The sequence below is a fragment of the Ruditapes philippinarum genome, unplaced genomic scaffold, assembly GCF_026571515.1.
Source record: "Ruditapes philippinarum isolate M1 unplaced genomic scaffold, ASM2657151v2 ctg1896_1_1_1_1, whole genome shotgun sequence".
NCBI lineage: Eukaryota > Metazoa > Mollusca > Bivalvia > Venerida > Veneridae > Ruditapes > Ruditapes philippinarum.
The window spans coordinates 82,155-99,451 of NW_026865882.1; the positions used below are offsets into that span (position 1 = coordinate 82,155).

Genomic DNA, 17,297 nt, shown 5'->3' on the forward strand with positions numbered 1-17,297 from the left:
CAGACAATAATCAAAGTATAAAAAGTTAAAGCTACATGCCTTCACATGAGTCAAAATATTTCAATAAAATCAAACTTGATATAAATGTACTTATATGTAAGGAAAAGTAAAAAGTTTCAAGATTCAAGTAATATTTTACATATTATGTGCGATTAATGACTGATTTGCTGTATTTACAACTATAATTCTACTGCGTTACTAACGCAGTAAAGACTAATTATGCATATTTTGACCACTTTTTTGTAATTTACGTGGTTTGTAACTGCCATTGATAATGTGTAAATTGCTTCCTTTGGTTACTTCACAATATTACAATTTCAAATGCATTTTCAAAATTTTCATGAAAATTAACATGAATCTGGAGGCGTGCTGCTTTAAAATGAAACTATGTATTTATGATGTGTATATCGATAGTGCGTAGACGTAATCCAATCTGTGTGTACTCATGCATGTTTATTTTACAAGCTATATATATGCTGTTTATAGTTTACAAAATTATCAACGAATTATGTGTAAATGTCTCTTCAAGTACCTGGCGCAGGCACGAAACAATGACAGAACACTTCAAATTAAACCCGACAATATATTTTTTTTTCGGAAAATATATTTATTTAGTTAACGTGCAATATTTATGTTGGGTAAGTAAATAATAACTCTTTCGAGAATCGACAATAACAATTCTAGAATAGCATGATTTTACCGTTTATAAATAATGTTCGAATATTTCATTAATTCAGTTTAATGCCCCTTTTTAATCTACATAGCAACTTTATAACAAATCAATCAGAAACTTAAGCTTAATATATCTTTATTCATCATACTCGAGATAACAAAACTGTAAATGATTTCATTTCTCTTCAAGTTTAATATTATGTAAAGTTTATGATATCTTCCTGTGTGTAAATATACATTCAGGTTTGACATAATTTACAGCATACATCCGTAATATATTTGTTGACTCAAGTTTATTCATTACACCGAAATGGATTGTTCGGAAACGTCAGCGAATGTGAAGGCATGTGAGCCATGTAAAGAAGAAAAGGTGTCGAAAACAGCTGACGGGATGTGTAAACAATGTGACGAATATATGTGTTGTATTTGCTTCAAAAATCATCTTACGGCGCGTTTGTGTAGAAAGCATGAATTTATGGATAGCCAGGGGATACAAATCGATCTTCGTAAGGCTGCCGAGTCTGTTAATTGGGACGAGTGTGGAAAACATGAAAATGAGATAATTAAGTATTACTGTCAGAACCACGACGATGTCGCCTGCGGAGAATGCATGTTGATCGGGGAACACAAAGGTTGCTCCCCTATACTGATTAAGTGTTTGGTCGATAATGTACAAAACAGTGAAGATTTCAAAGCTTTATCTGATAGACTTGATAACATCGAAATAAAGACAAGTTCTACTACTGATTTGATTCTACTCGAAACAGAGAATAACTCAAAAATGAAAGAAGATACGAATGCTGACGTAAAACGGTTTATTAATGACATAAGAGACATAATTGATTCAAAAGAGACAAGTTTACTTTCCCAAGTAGACGAACTTTATCAACAAAACCAAGAAACTCTGAACAACATGACTGAGATCATTAAATCTACAGAAACAAAAATAGTAAATATAAAACGGGAAATAAACCAACTTAGATGCTCAGAAAATGAACTGTTTATAAAAAGTGTAAAATGTAGACGGTTACTAGCTGATATTGAAAACAATTTTGCTGAGAGTTTCAAAGATACCAACATTAGAAAATTTGAATTTCGAAAAAGTGACATACTATTTAATCAACTTGTTTCTACATATACCTTTGGGACAATTACTCATATCGCTAAAAGGATTGGTGTATATCAAGATTATGGATCAAATGGTTTGTAATGTTGTATGTGTTTTACTTTATTGCATTTGACTTTTAGATAACAACAATAAGTACAGGATGAATCATTTATTATTAAGGACTGAAGCATGACAATTTAAGTTGGTAGAAAACAAAGTTATGTGTAAGATATCTTATTTCTTAAAATACCAACGCTAGTTTAGTAAGTCTTTTGCAAATTGAATGACATTTAAATTAATAAAAGTATGGTTCTTTGAAATTTAAAATGTCGGGTCACATATTTACTTCAATCATGTGATAGGAAACGATTCTTGTTTAATTCGTAATGTCCCAAATGTGGAGTAAATGGACACTGTAATGTTCTGATAAATGAACACCACAGTGTTGACGTTAGTCGATTAGATATTTGAACATTTCATGGAAGGTGTCTTATATCCCGTTGAAAGGTTTTTCATATTAGGATTAAATTTGTTAATTTTACTACCATAGCCCATACTTTGTTTCATAAATTTTGACAGGTTATATGATCCAGTATAAAATATTGTAAACGTACTCGGGTCATATTAAGAGTAGAGAAAAACTGCATAGTCATATGAGCTAAATGACAAAACCGACAAAGATTATCACAAATCCTTTTCTTTCTTTTTATCTTCTTTCCATTTTTCTTATTTTTTCTTAAAAAAATAACATTGGAATGTAACATATTGCGACACAGAAACCGTTGTTTTATTACTGCTTTATTCGTTTTATCTTAAGGCACATTTGATTAAATGTTTTACTCCCGTTTGTTTGTTTATTTTACATGAGAAGTGGTAACCGAAGAAATGTTGTATACACTACTTGAAAAAGAAAGAGTATCAGGTATAACATAAAAAAAAACCTTTAATACTGTTAGATTTACGGTTCTAGATGCATCAGTATGACAAATCTACCTTACAAAGAACAATATATTTCAGGGTACAAACTAATGTTAACACTCTTTTTCACAATAGAAATAAGCAACCGATCGTTAGGGAAACTATGTAATTGGCAAAACGCAATAAAATTAAACCTGCTGCAATATATTAGTTATGACCTTACACACATGATTCTTTTATCGTATTTAGTATCATTATGTTGTGCTTTAGTTAATCGAGTTAAAAACAGTTTATTTGAAGACTTTTTTAAATGGGGTTCTCTTTTAATTTCAAAGCTATTGAATGCACAAACACGAAATCAAATGGCGTGGACACAGTTATTTGTTTGGACACTTCTTTTAGTATGGCTGGACAACCACTTACAACAGCAATTGAATGTATTGAGAAAATACTAGATGGTAACCATTTTTCTTTCACTCCCGATGTTGCAATCTTTTTGTTTTAAATTAACAACATTATCGTGATGTTAAAAAATGGTAAAATGATTAAAGTGGTATTATTATAGTGTATAAATAGAGAGTTTTAAATTAAATAACTTAAACAATTACGAGAACATTGTGTCATGTTTTTAAATTTATAATAAACGTTATATTAAGTAGTTAATAACCCTTGTGACTCAAATAGATATCTTAATTAATTAGTAATTATCAATTGGAAAATGTCAATAATGTTAAAGTTCAAGAGTGGGCAGTGTTTATATATTATAAGAGTTTTCATATAAATTGTTATCACAAATGAGTGTAATTTCAGTTTCAATTTAAAAGTCTTTGGTATCGAATTTCTGCTTTTAATCATTGAAGCCCTTTATTCGTTGATGCTATTGACACCAATATATTTCTTCTCTATTATCTTTTTTCATCAACAAACCGTACAGTTGAAATGAGGAAGAATTCTAAAACTATTTTAAGTCATTTTGGAGATAAACACAAATATATTAATAAGTACGAGTAATATCAAAATATCATGTAAATGCTACTTTATACAGTTTACAAATTAACAGTAAAAAATCAAAGACTTTTCTATGAGCATAGACAAATCACATTTCTTCTAATGATTTTATAAATTTGAACGTATACATTTCCTTATACTTAACTCATTCCGGATTTATAAGGAAACTATAAAAACAAATCCTGTCACCAGTCACAAACATAAAATGAGCCGCGTCACGACAAAACCAACATAATGGGTTTGCGACCAGCGTGGATCCGGACCAGTCTGCGCATCAGCGCAGTCTGATCAGGATCCATGATGTTCGCTATCAGTTTCTCTACTTGTAATAGGGTTTGTAAGCGAACAGCATGGATCCTGATCAGACTGCGCGAATGCGCAGGCTGGTCTGGATCCATGCTGGTCGCAAACGCATAACGTTGGTTTTGTCGTGACGCGGCTCAAATAATGTATTTATTTACAAAAACAAGAACATACTTTTTTGCATTGTTGTAAACGATACTGTTGGAGTTGATCCTACAAAAAGACAACAGAAAGGAGTTCTTAATTAGTTGTTTCACGAGCGTATATTTAATCGGATCTTATTTGGTTTGCAGGGTTTGAAACAAATGCAGTTTACAATGATTTAGAAGAAAATGTCGCTCTGGTAACGTTTGGAAATGAAAATAAAATACGTCATCATTTAACAAATAATTATGATTTAATTAGACAGGGGCTAGGTAAGATTCCTTCATATTTTGATAGTAGCTAAAATGCATATATGTGAAGTAACAATACGGTATTTGCATTTTTTTTCAATTTCACGATAGTTTATTCTCTGTACAATTTGAGATAATACTGTTATTGATGTTAAAAAAGTATTTTAAATACAAACATATGCAATACACATTGAGACTTTCAGTAACATTTCAGTTTAGCATCAGAGTTTATTTAACTAGTGGCTTATGTAGATGACATTAAGCTGTACATATAGCTTCTAATTGATAATGAGATTATCAGACAGGCGGTTTGTATGATTTAGATCTTGTGAAAAATTTTAATGTGTTTTGGCATAAAGTGTATAAATTTGTAACATAATTATGTTTTAACTAATTCTTATTTCGTACTGAAATGAACTTGAGTAAAGTAATAAGCATGAATGTGATATATATTAAAGGAGATATAAATGCAGGAGGACCTTCACCTCTCTGGTTAGGACTTTCACTTTCACTGGCAGAAATAAAAGAAAATGGTGAGATTTGTCTTTGTTAGTCATTTATACACTCCAAGTGACAAATGCATTAAAATTGATTTTAATCTCTACTTTGCAAACTTAGAATGATTTTAATGATATATTGTAAGCACAATGTTATAACGAGGTAGATATAGAGGGAGATGTTTACAAAGCAATAAAAAGAAATTTATAACCATTTTATTACTGTATGAGTTATAAAATCATAAAACTGAATTATTATAAAATGTCATATGTGATAAACAAGATCAACAAGGACAGGCGGCGTTCAATGCACGCAACCCCCATACGACCCAGCAACAAGAACCAGTGGCAAGGGGCTCATATATTTCGATAAGTGCTAGGTTTTTCTACTCTTTTACTACGCACGGCATATTTGATAATCTAAATAAAAATGTACAGTACATTGTCGTTCGTGTTCCTTTTCAGGTTGCGCATGTGTAATGGAACCAATGTCGGTGCTGCCAAGAATTATTCTAATAACAGATGGATATGCCTCACGAAAAAATATTTTAAATGGTGACGATAATGGATTTGTAGATGATCAGGTATTAGATATTATTTCTAATTTATTTTACCACAGACTAAAAAAATATTTCATTGTTGGTTGTCTATAAAATGACTACAAAAGTATGTTAGATGTAATTTATTTCTCCATCTGTTTGTCATAATTATGTATGAAAAGGTGTAAGATAGTTTTAGAATATTGTTAATGAATGAAGCCTTAAAATTTATCGTAATTTTACTTACTCCTAATGCAAATACAGTTTTAAAATACCGAGAAGAAAATATTTAATCTGAACATAGTAAACATATATCCTAAGGTCACATGTATGTAGATCTCGTATATTTTCAGGTTGTAAATGAAATACAATCCTTGATGGATACATGTCGGTCGTGTACGAGCTACTTGGAATGCATTAAACCCGGCGAATGTCACGAAGTAAATATATGTACATTAAAATATGAAAGTAAATATAGATTACATACATCAGAATAAATTATAAAAAAAGAATGTATTGGCCCTATTAATTATTTTAAACATTGTATTATTTTTATATATCGTTTGAAGTAAACTTTCAAAAACACAAAGTGTTTGTTTCATTATTATTATTATTATTATTATTATTATTATTATTATTATTATTATTATTATTATATACCACATTTCTATAGCACTCTTTTCATAAATAATAAATGTTCAAGAGTGCTTTACATAAATCTGATAAAACATAATCATATATATATATATATATATATATATATATATATATATATAAATATATATATATATATATATATATATATATATATATATATATATATATATATATATATATATCATGATCTAAAGTACTTTTATAAAATTACATTTGTAAGGAAACTACATATATTCTTGAAAACTATCATAACGATTTTAACAAATTATAAGACAGTACAACTCAATCTTTAGGAAATTCTGGAGATGACTACTAATGGAAGAATGTACATGGCTAATAACATAGATTCAATAACAGAGTTTTTCCAAAAATGCGTGAGTGCATGATTGTATAGTTAATATGACATACCTAGTGAGAATAACACCAATTACAAAATTGTTTGCAAACAATTTCTTGTCGAACTGGATAGTTTTCTTGTAAAATTATATTCAAAATAAAAACACTGTTTCTTTCCAAATATTTTTAAATAGATGTAGAAAATTAATTGATAACCAACCGGCTGTTCCAATTGAGATTTGATAAAATAACACCTGGTTGGTTTCATATTTGTTTTTGACATTTAGCTGTTGAAATAAGAAATAAATGTTGATTTTATCCCATAGGCCTTAATATATTCGTATATAAACTTGTAAGCTTTGATCAATTTCATAATCAATAGGAGAATGCCAATACACTTATTAAACAAGTAAAGAGTGATGCGATTGACAATGCTGAAATTGACGAGGCTGTAGAACACAGCAAGTTGAGTAGTATCGGAAAGGTAATACCGTTTGATTTGGGTATATTTTGATATATTCATTATCGCATTCGATTTCAAGATAAAAATACCAACTAGTCTATCAATTGTGATGCATCATTTATTGTGATGAATTGCTCATTTCGACTTTTTATAAAATAAATTTCGTCTGTTTCCGATAGCTCAAGAAACAAAAGACAAAGCAGTACAATTATTTATTTGAAACGTTGCTTTTTTTCTGGAAAAAGCAAATTACCAATTTCGTTTCATTTTTGTGCATTCATTATTTAACGATATTTGTGCAATTAAAAAATACCAATACTTGCTTAGATTATTGTATGCATAATTTCAAGAGCAAAGAATTGTTCTTAACTGAAAACATTTACATACCTTAAGTTAGCATATGCCTCTCAGTTAAATAAATACCAACATCAAGGTTATAACTGATTTCAAGGAGGACCTTAGGCGAATGGTATTAGAATATCTAACATCTAGTGATCACGGGCGTGCAAAAGAAGAACTAAATGAAAGTGCAAACGATGATTCTACTTCACATAGTAAGTTCGATATTATAAAAAACTGATGGTGATTTTAAATGTTTCTCTTCGATATGTATGTTATTGCATCTCCAAGGCATTGTCCTTTGGAATTAGATAATCTTTACTATATTGATATGCATACCTTTTGGATATGATACAATTCAAAAAAGAAAATTCTACGAGAATATTTATTCTTTGAAATCAAATCAACACAATATTGTTTTCTAAGATGTTAATCCTTTTAAAAAGTGTGTAAAATGGAATGCTTGAGATATTTCCTGTGCGTATTATTTCCACAAAAATAAAGATGTATTATATTTTGATATGTTTTAAAAACTTAGATTTGAATCTTGTTGAATTCAATGACTTATCATAAGAAAACAATCAAGGAATGATATTGTGGCACATGCATATGTTCATATGCTAGAAAATATTTCATTCATTACATGTATTTAATTGCTAAATTGGTCTGATGCATTAGGTTTAAACTCTATTATGAATTACAATATATTTTAAATCTTTATATTAAATGTTGCTGAATCTTTAAATTCTACGAGTATAATGGCAGTAACAGCTTTTTTGTGTTGTTATCAACAATAAATTGAGTGTTTTAGTAAAGATACGATAAGGATAAACGGATATTGTTGTGAAAAGTTTTGTACATTTCAGACATTTGATGTTTTAAAACAATAACATGTATCGCACTTAGAACATATTATTGATATATTGAACATTAACTAGTAATCAGTGAATATAATGGATAATAAAAGATTAACGTAATGTTTTCTATTACACCTAAGGTCTAGTATGAACACTTTTGTAACAATTTCTGGTTTCAGAGAAAACGTAATAAAAAAACAGCTTCTAGAAGACTTACGAAATGAGTGAATTCTTCTGTACACAAATCTGAACGTATAAAGTTGTTCCAAAGTAGAATGGTTTCTTATTATTATACATTACACAAAAAGAGTCCACAATACAAGTAGTTGATGATAAAGATTTTGAGATGTTCTCAGAAAACAGCCTTGAATATACATGTATAATCATTGTGTCTTTATCTGAGTATATATATTGATTTATTTCTAAAACCTGGAATTGAAAAACAAACAGCTGTTTATAGAAAAAAAGCAAAACGTTCAACGTGTGTTTGTTTAAAATCTCAATAAAGAATTGTAAATATAATTTTAATGCGACGTTTAATACTTACTTTGCAAAAATTTATGTGTATATATTTCAAGTTTCGTAACATGTTGTGAAAAGTTATTGTAATTGTGTGCATGACTGTTTTTGCTTATTCGACTTTCTTAGAATGATCGTCAGAGTGATCTGTCTCGAATATTAAAAGAAATAATCAAATTAATGATATTAATGATATTTCCAAGACTACCTTTCGAAGAATATCTCTCTGTCAGTAATAGCAATACATTCTTTTGATGTTTATTATATAACATGCATTATACTAGATCAATGAAATGTAATCAGTTTTCGAATACCTGTCAAGCATCTGTGGCTGTTGTGACATGCATATGAAAAATTCATGATCATTTTGATTATAAATTGTTCTTGCTTCCCAGTACACTAAGATCAAGTTAATTCGTAGAAAGCATCGCTTAGTTAGCTCAATTGGTAGAGCGTCGGACTGTGTAATTGGTGCCCTGGACCAAGCAAATCATATTCTGTTTATCCAATCATATTTATTTATGCAGAGTAGAAGATATTTTGTCTTTGTTTATCTTTTATTTTTAGTGGAGGGCCTTCTTTTAATTGTATTTTCTTCTTCTGTTCGTATACATTAATCTAAGATATGTAGCATTGCCTTGTAAACTTCTTTTATAATATCAATTGTATGAATCATGCACTAAGGATCAACATTGGTCGATTTGGGTTATTTAGTTTATAAGACTTATATTGTTAACATGACTTTAAAATATTTCATCGGAAACTCTCTTCAATGACAATATTGTGGCCTTTCCGCAATGTATCTCAAGTGAGTATTTCTTTTCAAGAATCTTTCGTTTATAATTTTTTAACACATGTGTCATTTTAATGTTTATAGTGTTAATTTGTTACAGAATGTATTGAAAAAATTAAGCATTAGAATCTATTATTCGTTGTTTACAGTGCATTTGCATAAAAGTACTTGTTTGCATTTTGTATAATTAATGAAATTACCGAACAGATAGAATGTAAACGATTAGCATATAGCAAATTTAAGCAGCACCATAACCTCTTGAAGTGTCAATGCAATAAAATAAACAAAAATAAAGTTACAAACGCTTGCTTAGCATGTTAATGTTAAATACAATGTATCTGTTTCTTAGACATAGTTTTAATACAAATATTAGCATGTGATCATACCGGAGTATTTTTTTTGGCTGACTTTTGTGATTGCAGATCAATGAAATACCAGGACCGATTGAAACTTCAACTTTTCTTGTTTTTTTGTGTGTTTCTGTTAAGAAACTACTTATTTGAATGATAAATTGCATGCACTTACTGTTCGAGTTTATATATCAATAAATATCTAGCGTTTGAAGGTTAAAGTGTTGAGCGTTTTGCGCATGTTTTGTGTGCTATGGATGTAGTAAAATATGTACAGAAATACATTAAATAAGATGATGGTGTGTCCTTAGACATGAAACTCACAGAATGCTTTATCTCCAGATTTTTTTGCAACAACTTAATTTGAGGATTGCTGTGTAATCGATAGTTTGGCCTATCTATACATATTTCTTCATTATGAATTACATTAAAATAGAATATAGACAACAATCAAAGGTACTGTGAACGAAATGTAATAAAGTAAGGGTGGCTGTGAGCTCTGGTTATTGTATGGACGATGAGTTAAGTATTGAAAGATCGTTAAAGTATTTGTAAACATAATGGAGGGGAGACTATTGCTATATCATCCTAAATGTGATGTTGAGTTGCCGTTCCTGTTTCTGCGCATTACAAACAATCTTTGTTTAATCTTTGTGTGTGTGTACTGTTGAAGTTAATTTACTTCGGAACCGCTGTAAACATAGCATGGATCAGTGCACTTCAGAAAAGGTAAGTCATGTGTGTATGGATAGTATTGTAATACTTATTGGCCATACTTCTTACAGCGAGATGTTGTAGTGTAGTAGCGCGCTGGTCTATCAACTACACAGGTGCGGGTTCAAATCCCAGCATTTAATTTTTTTAATGATTTTTTTTTCAATGTACAGGTACTCAATTGAGCTTTTGTGCTACACGTGACATAATGGCTTGCAACGAAAATCATTTATTTATTGCGAGCACGCGAGTTCTGGGCTGTTTGCTTGAGGTGTATGTTGTGGCGCTGTTAGGAGGACGTCATCACACTTTTTGTACTTGGTGAAAACCTTGCCATTCATTCTCCGTGGTAATCACCTGTTGAGGTACTCTCTTGGCACTGGAGACGAACACGCCAGTGCCAGCGCGACTTGAGTGCCATAGAGGTTGAAGGCATTGTTTGATTGATGAATTAAATTGAATTTTAACTTATTATATATGCTATAGCATTCTCGTGAATAAAAAAAACATGGACATGTTTATATACATGTACAAAAATATTATATTCATTTTCCTGTTTACCTGGTTATGTTTTTTCGAACATGGCTTTTTTCTTGCCACCCCTATGTACTTTTAGATTTAAGATTTCCCATTCTCGATCATATTTAAATAGACAGTATAAGTCGAACACGATAACGTTTACATTCATCAGTCGAACAATTATGATATAATCGGTTGTTCAAGTTCTTCAATTATTACGTTTTGCATTTATACTGCAATATAAAAGAATAAACGCAGATATAGACACGTACATCCGTGTAGCGTAGTGTTAAGACAGTCAGATTATGAAGATCTCAGGTAATAAATTTGGTTTTCGAGTTCGAATCTCTAATTGTCAACCTTCTTTTGAGTATGGTTAATACTTTCAGAATATTTTTAAATTGTGTCACGTATCTTTTCTTTTTCTCTTTCATAATATTTTGCACAATTTAAAGTTAAACTTTTGACAGCGAAGCAATATTGAATGTTTTTTATTTTTATAACTGTCATTGAACAAATTAAACAGTATTATCAATTTTATTCTGTTTTAAACTATGAGTCCCAGTCGCCACATTTTAACAATTTGGCTCATTTGTATTTACTGTATATGTTCTTCCATTGGTCATCTATTACCCTAATCACGACTGTGTTGTCTTAACCAGTTGAATGCGAATGTGATGTTCTCAAATATCATTGTTTGGATGAAATTTCCGGGGATCTAAAATCCACTCTGATGTAAATAAAAAACAACTATAAACAAAAAAGAAAAGAATAAAGAATAATTGCCTTTTTTAGGATTCGAAAAAGAGGGTCTCTACACTGACAGACCACTACGACATTATTCTTAACGCATGGAAAATGAGTGATTGATTAGGTGGTAAAAGATTTAGGCGATATATAGTACGCTTTATATAAGATTAATCGACACCCTTATTTATCAATATTGATCTAAACAGATAATGAAAGGAATTGCGAATTCGAGCTGTAACTGGATACATTTTGATATTGACTAGACGTGTAAATATATGACATACGTTTATGTGTGTTTTAAATAAACAAATTTAGGTGTTTTTGAAATAGCCAGAAGTAAATAATATGATTACTGGTTAATACTTATATTTAAGTTGATCGGATATGTGTGTGTACTTTGTTTAATGTTTATTAATTCCATTACTTGATTCAGGTAATATCAATCTTAAAGCATTATATGGATATTTGTAACGTTTGTTCATTTCATTAAAATGGAAGTGTCGGGGAAATCAGCCAACTTAAGTACGTTGAAAGATATAAAGGAAACATTGTGCGAGCCATGTAAGGAAGAAAACATTTCTAGAGCGGCAGGTGGAATTTGTAAGCAATGTGAAGAATACATGTGCTGCATTTGCTTTAAAAATCACCATGCAGCACGGTCGTGTAGAAAGCATGAATTTATAGATAGCAAAGGGTTGCAAATTGAAGTTCCTAATGTGGGCGACAATGATCATTGTGAAGTATGTAGCAAGCATAAGAGTGAGATAATAAAGTATTACTGTCGGCGCCACGACGATGTCGCCTGCGGAGAATGCATGCTGCTGGGCGAACACAAGGGCTGCTCTCCAGAACTGATAAGATGTTTGGCCAATAATTTCCAAAAAAATGATGAGTTCAAAGGTTTAACTGAAAGAATTGATAATCTCAAAACTAGGACAGGTTTTACTACCAATTTGATAAAACTAGCAACGGAGAAAAACTCAAAAATAAACGAAGACGCACTGACAGACATTAAAATGTTTATGAATGATATAAGAGAGGTTATAAACGAAACAGAGCAAGATTTGCTTTCGAAAGTAAGCGAAATTTATCTACAAAATGAAGAAACCCTTAGCAGTATGGCAAGAATATATGAATCTACTGAAACAAAATTAGAATCAGTCAAACGGGATATAAACCCATTAATTTGCTCAGAAAATGCTCTCTTTATAAAAATGGTTAAATACAAACGAACACTAGTTGGCATTGAAAATATATGTTCTGAAACTTTAAAAAATACTACTGTTAATAGATTTGAATTAAGAAAAGATGACATACTTCTTAATAAGCTGAAATCTTCGGGGTCGTTTGGAACAATATCAAGTGTTGTTCAGCAGATATTTGGAAATCAAGATAGTGGGTCAGGCTTTAACAATGAGCACGGCGATGACGACAACAGGTAATATAAATCATAAAATTAGATACTCGCAAAAAGACCTGATATACGACATAATCCCAACCAACAGTACTCTTAAAATCGAATATTTATAGAGATACTTTAAACTGTTTACCTGATGAAATCCTTGAAAGATTTATTTGTATTGTTCCACATTGCATGTATATATAGAGTCGTTACATCATAATGTGGTATAACATTATACTTGTAGGTCTGACATGTCACACTATCTTGATTTAAATAATTTGTTACGTTGCCTATTTTATAACGGAAATTAATTCATTTGGCCTGAACGCATTTAACAGGTCATCTACGCTGGTGTGGTAATACGATGTATTGTTTCGCCTTCGTTTATTGCCTTAATTTGATATTTTCGTTTAAACAAACAGAACAATATGATTAAAAATCGAGAGAGAAGTAGAGAGTATTTGGGATGAAGAAGATTGTAGTCTCTTTTTTCAATGTTACCCATTCTTATTTCATTCAAATTAGTTGTAATCAAATACTTAAATTTTCGGAATGTACGTGCCAAAACCGCATAGATAAAATCTATGATAATACATTTGGAAATAAATTTGAATACCGTAATATTACAGGCGCCGAATATTTTTGATTTTTAGCAGTCTATTGAAACTAAAACATTTCTGATTTATACAATTTTCAGGTTCAATGCCGCTGCTCATGAAGATATGCTGCCGATGGTACGGCGGGAATGTCGTTTATCAAACCTGAAGCTGTTGAAGAACGGACCAAAACAGTTAGGGGCTAGAGGTGATGACACATCCCGTCTCGACATATCGGCAAAACGTTGTGCAGACGCAAAAGAGAAAAGAAAGAGCCAGGAAGCAACGAAATCAGGGCCTGGTATATGCTTTGATTGTTTTCTTAAATTCAAATTCAGATTTAAATTCACAAAAACACCGTAAAGGTCAAATCTCAGTTGCCCCTACGTACATCATTTTAGGCATTTGGTAGAACTAGAGTAAAACCACCCACATTCTGAAAACTAGCCGTGTTTTTTCTCACATGAAGAAATCTAAAGTCCCCGAAAGGATTCGAACTCACAGCTGTGAGCGGTAAGTGGTCAGAAGCCGGTGATCAGGATCTGGTGCATACTGTATATTGTACATTCATTACATTCATTACAAAACGATTTATTTCATATATTATGACATGGAACATTTCTAGGATACGGACGATAAGATATATGTATGATAATATCAAGGTTTCATTCTAGGATTCAATTTCAAACATAATAAAGTTAAAATTACTTTCAAAGTAGCTCAATTTATATTAGTATGAAAGTTTAATTCTTGTTGTAAGATTTACAATTACATGTGTATTTACATATGTACAAAAATCCAAAAATACGTAAATGTTTTATTGTTGTTTATGATATTTTCAACAGAGCTTGTGGCTGATGACGTTTTGTATTCGATAATTGAAAAGGAAAGACTATCAGGTAAAGCCATGGAATAAAATATCTATAGACTAAATAATCTTGAAGGATTAAAGATTCAGTATGCATAGTTTTGAGACAGAGCTGAAGTAATATGCTTGATGTTACGAATTTATCAATACTTTTTGAACACATATTTATGTCAATGAGATTGACATAAAGGCGAAGTAGGTAGAAAGATTGATAACATAATAGACTTAAACAACTAATTGCTAATAGAAAAAAAACGTACTGAAATAGCTTATCTTAACAACACAAGCATGGACGCATTTGATGATACTAAAGCTGTAATAAGTTCGTTTTATTCTTACATTTAGTCTTGGACACTGCTTTTACCGTCTTTCCTTTTATTGTTTATTTTTTTGGTTATTTCAATACATTAAAAAAATTGTCTGATTCAGAATAATCGAAATATCACTGAATATCATCAATATCATTCAATATAATTAATTGCCTAGCGAAAATGATTATTTTACAGCTAGTGAATGCTCCGATATGAAATCAACTGGCATCGACACTGTAATTTGTTTAGACACTTCTACTAGTATGGCTGGAAAACCACTTACAGCAGCAATTGATTGTATTGAGAAAATACTAGATGGTAACAATTTATTTCTTTTATTTAATACACCATCGCAATATTTTCGTTTCAAATTTACCAAATTAGCATGACCTTCAAGCCGAACTTTCAAAATTGTTAGTGCTATAAGTTGAAAAAAAGATACATCGTGAATATTCTGAACAACAACCAACAAAGGCTAAAATACCTAAAGAAGGAGCTATAAAACGAATAAAAACAACAACAGTATAATATTTCCCCTTTTGAGCAGCATCAAGGAATCATACTCCTTCATATTATATTTAATGTTTTGCGGATTGTTCCACGAAAATCAGGAAATTATAAATTCAATTATATAAAAAAAAATATATAATTTCGCAAAAAAGTGTCAGTTGACCATTATAAACGAACATGTTGATGAAGACATTAAAATGCATAATGAAAAGTATTTGGTTTCAGGTTGTTTATCATATTAAACCTTATGTATTTTGTAGGATTCGAAACAAATGCCATCTACCATGGTTTGGGAGAAAATGTTGCCATAGTAACGTTCGGAAATGAAAATAGAATACGTCATCATCTAACGAATGACTATGGTTTGATAAGAGAAGGACTTGGTAAGATTTTCAAAGTTCGTGGTTGAAGCTAAACAACTAATTTTAGATGATTAAAAGTATGTGCATGATTCTATTAAACTATTTCATATTGATTTTAATTTTTACTTCATATGAATCTTGACTTTGACGTTTGAGCGGCACCATGACAAAACCATCATGATGTGTGTGCGACCAGTATGGATCCAGACCAGCCTACACATACACATATGCATTTTTAATTAGTATTTGACAAATTGCCTTGTATCGAAGCCGAAAGTACAAGACGAGTATGACGCATACAAGGGAAATAACCATGTCAATTATAATGTAAATGATAATCAAGATTTGTTTACCTTTAGTTGTTTGCTATAAGAAAATTGTAACATGGATTGATTTAACAAGAGGATAATAAAAATTCGATGAAAAGAACAAGAAAAAAAAAGAATAACGAACATGATACAACATATCGAACATTTAAAAGGTATCAAATACAGTTTGAAAGTAGGAAAATGTTTTTACATGTAAAGAGGAACATATGAAAATTTAGAAAGGAACTTTAGAATCCTACGGTATATAAACATTTATTACTCTCTAAGATTGCAATGTAGATTCTTTTCTAATCTCGAATGCTTTATAGACAAACATTGCTAAATCTCTTACAATTTGTACTAAATGCGAGTAAAACAGTTCTGCAGTTTTATACATTTAGGTTTATTACTTAATATTGGTTTATATATCGCTTCCTAATAGAATTATACAATTTACATTTAAAAAATAAGTGAAATTCGTCCTCAAATGTTTGACATGCGTTACATAATCTGTCGCTTAAGGAAATGTTACCCCATCTGCCAGTTTCAACACTTAAATGGTGAGCTGACAGTCTTAATCTGGTTAAAGCTGTCAAGTATTTACTTATATTAACATTTTTAGAAAAAAGTTATATTCAAATTTTGCAAAAACTCTATAGAATCTTGCTCTTGATGATTAATTTATACGACTTGTCCATTCTTGAATAAAAACATCTGAACTTCTTTCTTTTAGCTTAGGTAAAAACAATGTTTGGTTATCAACACCCTGAGCTAGCCAAACTTCGAAAAATCCTAAATTTCCTAAAACGTCTCTGACTTGAGATGCCCAGTTTATTACCCTGGTTTTTTTATCTATCTCACTTAACATTTGCAAGTAAATCAATTTGATATATTTTCGTTCAATTCTACTTGTAACTTTTAAACAATATTTAATTATTCTAAAAATACGCTGTGAATAAAGATCCGTTTTACCAAGTTCACCATAGATAAAATCATTCTGAGTAGAGGTTTTAATATAAAGAATAGATTTACGAAAGAGAGTATGAATTATCTCTATTTGTGGAGCTTTAGTGAAACCCTATACCTCCTCCGAACCGTAAAAAAGAATAATTTATCAAATATTTCTAAAGTGTGTTAAATTGTAAAATAAGTGTATTTGTACTTTCTTAACCTAGAAATCGCTTTCTGTGCTTGACCGGATAA

The 17,297-nt window shown here is 30.5% G+C and overlaps 2 protein-coding genes across 4 annotated transcripts in view; both read left to right on the plus strand.

Annotated features, from left to right (window-relative positions):
• The first annotated feature begins 659 nt into the window (after positions 1 to 659).
• LOC132730641 (uncharacterized) lies at positions 660 to 8,368 on the plus strand. Of its 3 annotated transcripts, none has more exons than XM_060716612.1 (11): positions 660 to 1,874; positions 2,649 to 2,702; positions 3,034 to 3,156; positions 4,303 to 4,425; positions 4,863 to 4,937; positions 5,367 to 5,485; positions 5,794 to 5,880; positions 6,391 to 6,471; positions 6,816 to 6,917; positions 7,348 to 7,450; positions 8,272 to 8,368. In XM_060716612.1, exons 1-11 carry the CDS (start codon positions 983 to 985, stop codon positions 8,280 to 8,282), a joined length of 1,770 nt encoding a protein of 589 aa, XP_060572595.1. In that variant the 5' UTR covers positions 660 to 982; the 3' UTR covers positions 8,283 to 8,368. The 3 variants fall into 3 exon arrangements, with proteins under 3 accessions (XP_060572595.1, XP_060572596.1, XP_060572597.1); XM_060716613.1 differs by having other exon boundaries at positions 663 to 1,874; positions 2,652 to 2,702; XM_060716614.1 differs by having other exon boundaries at positions 1,766 to 1,886; positions 2,652 to 2,702.
• A 3,575-nt stretch (positions 8,369 to 11,943) lies between these two features.
• The window catches only part of LOC132730638 (uncharacterized), a 30,518-nt gene continuing 25,164 nt past the window's right edge, over positions 11,944 to 17,297 (plus strand). Inside the window, exons 1-5 of the mRNA XM_060716608.1 lie at positions 11,944 to 13,175; positions 13,837 to 14,036; positions 14,581 to 14,634; positions 15,110 to 15,232; positions 15,685 to 15,807. Of these exons, the coding sequence (XP_060572591.1) occupies positions 12,229 to 13,175; positions 13,837 to 14,036; positions 14,581 to 14,634; positions 15,110 to 15,232; positions 15,685 to 15,807 (1,447 nt within the window). The 5' untranslated portion in view covers positions 11,944 to 12,228. The remainder of the gene's footprint in view (positions 13,176 to 13,836; positions 14,037 to 14,580; positions 14,635 to 15,109; positions 15,233 to 15,684; positions 15,808 to 17,297) is intronic.

Coding starts and splice junctions, on each gene's coding strand:
- LOC132730641 (XM_060716612.1), top strand. CDS start 983: ATGGATTGTTCGGAAACGTCAGCGAATGTGAAGGCATGTGAGCCATGT. Junction 3,157..4,302: donor TATTGAGAAAATACTAGATG/GTAACCATTTTT, acceptor TTTGGTTTGCAG/GGTTTGAAACAAATGCAGTT. Junction 4,426..4,862: donor TTTAATTAGACAGGGGCTAG/GTAAGATTCCTT, acceptor TATATATTAAAG/GAGATATAAATGCAGGAGGA.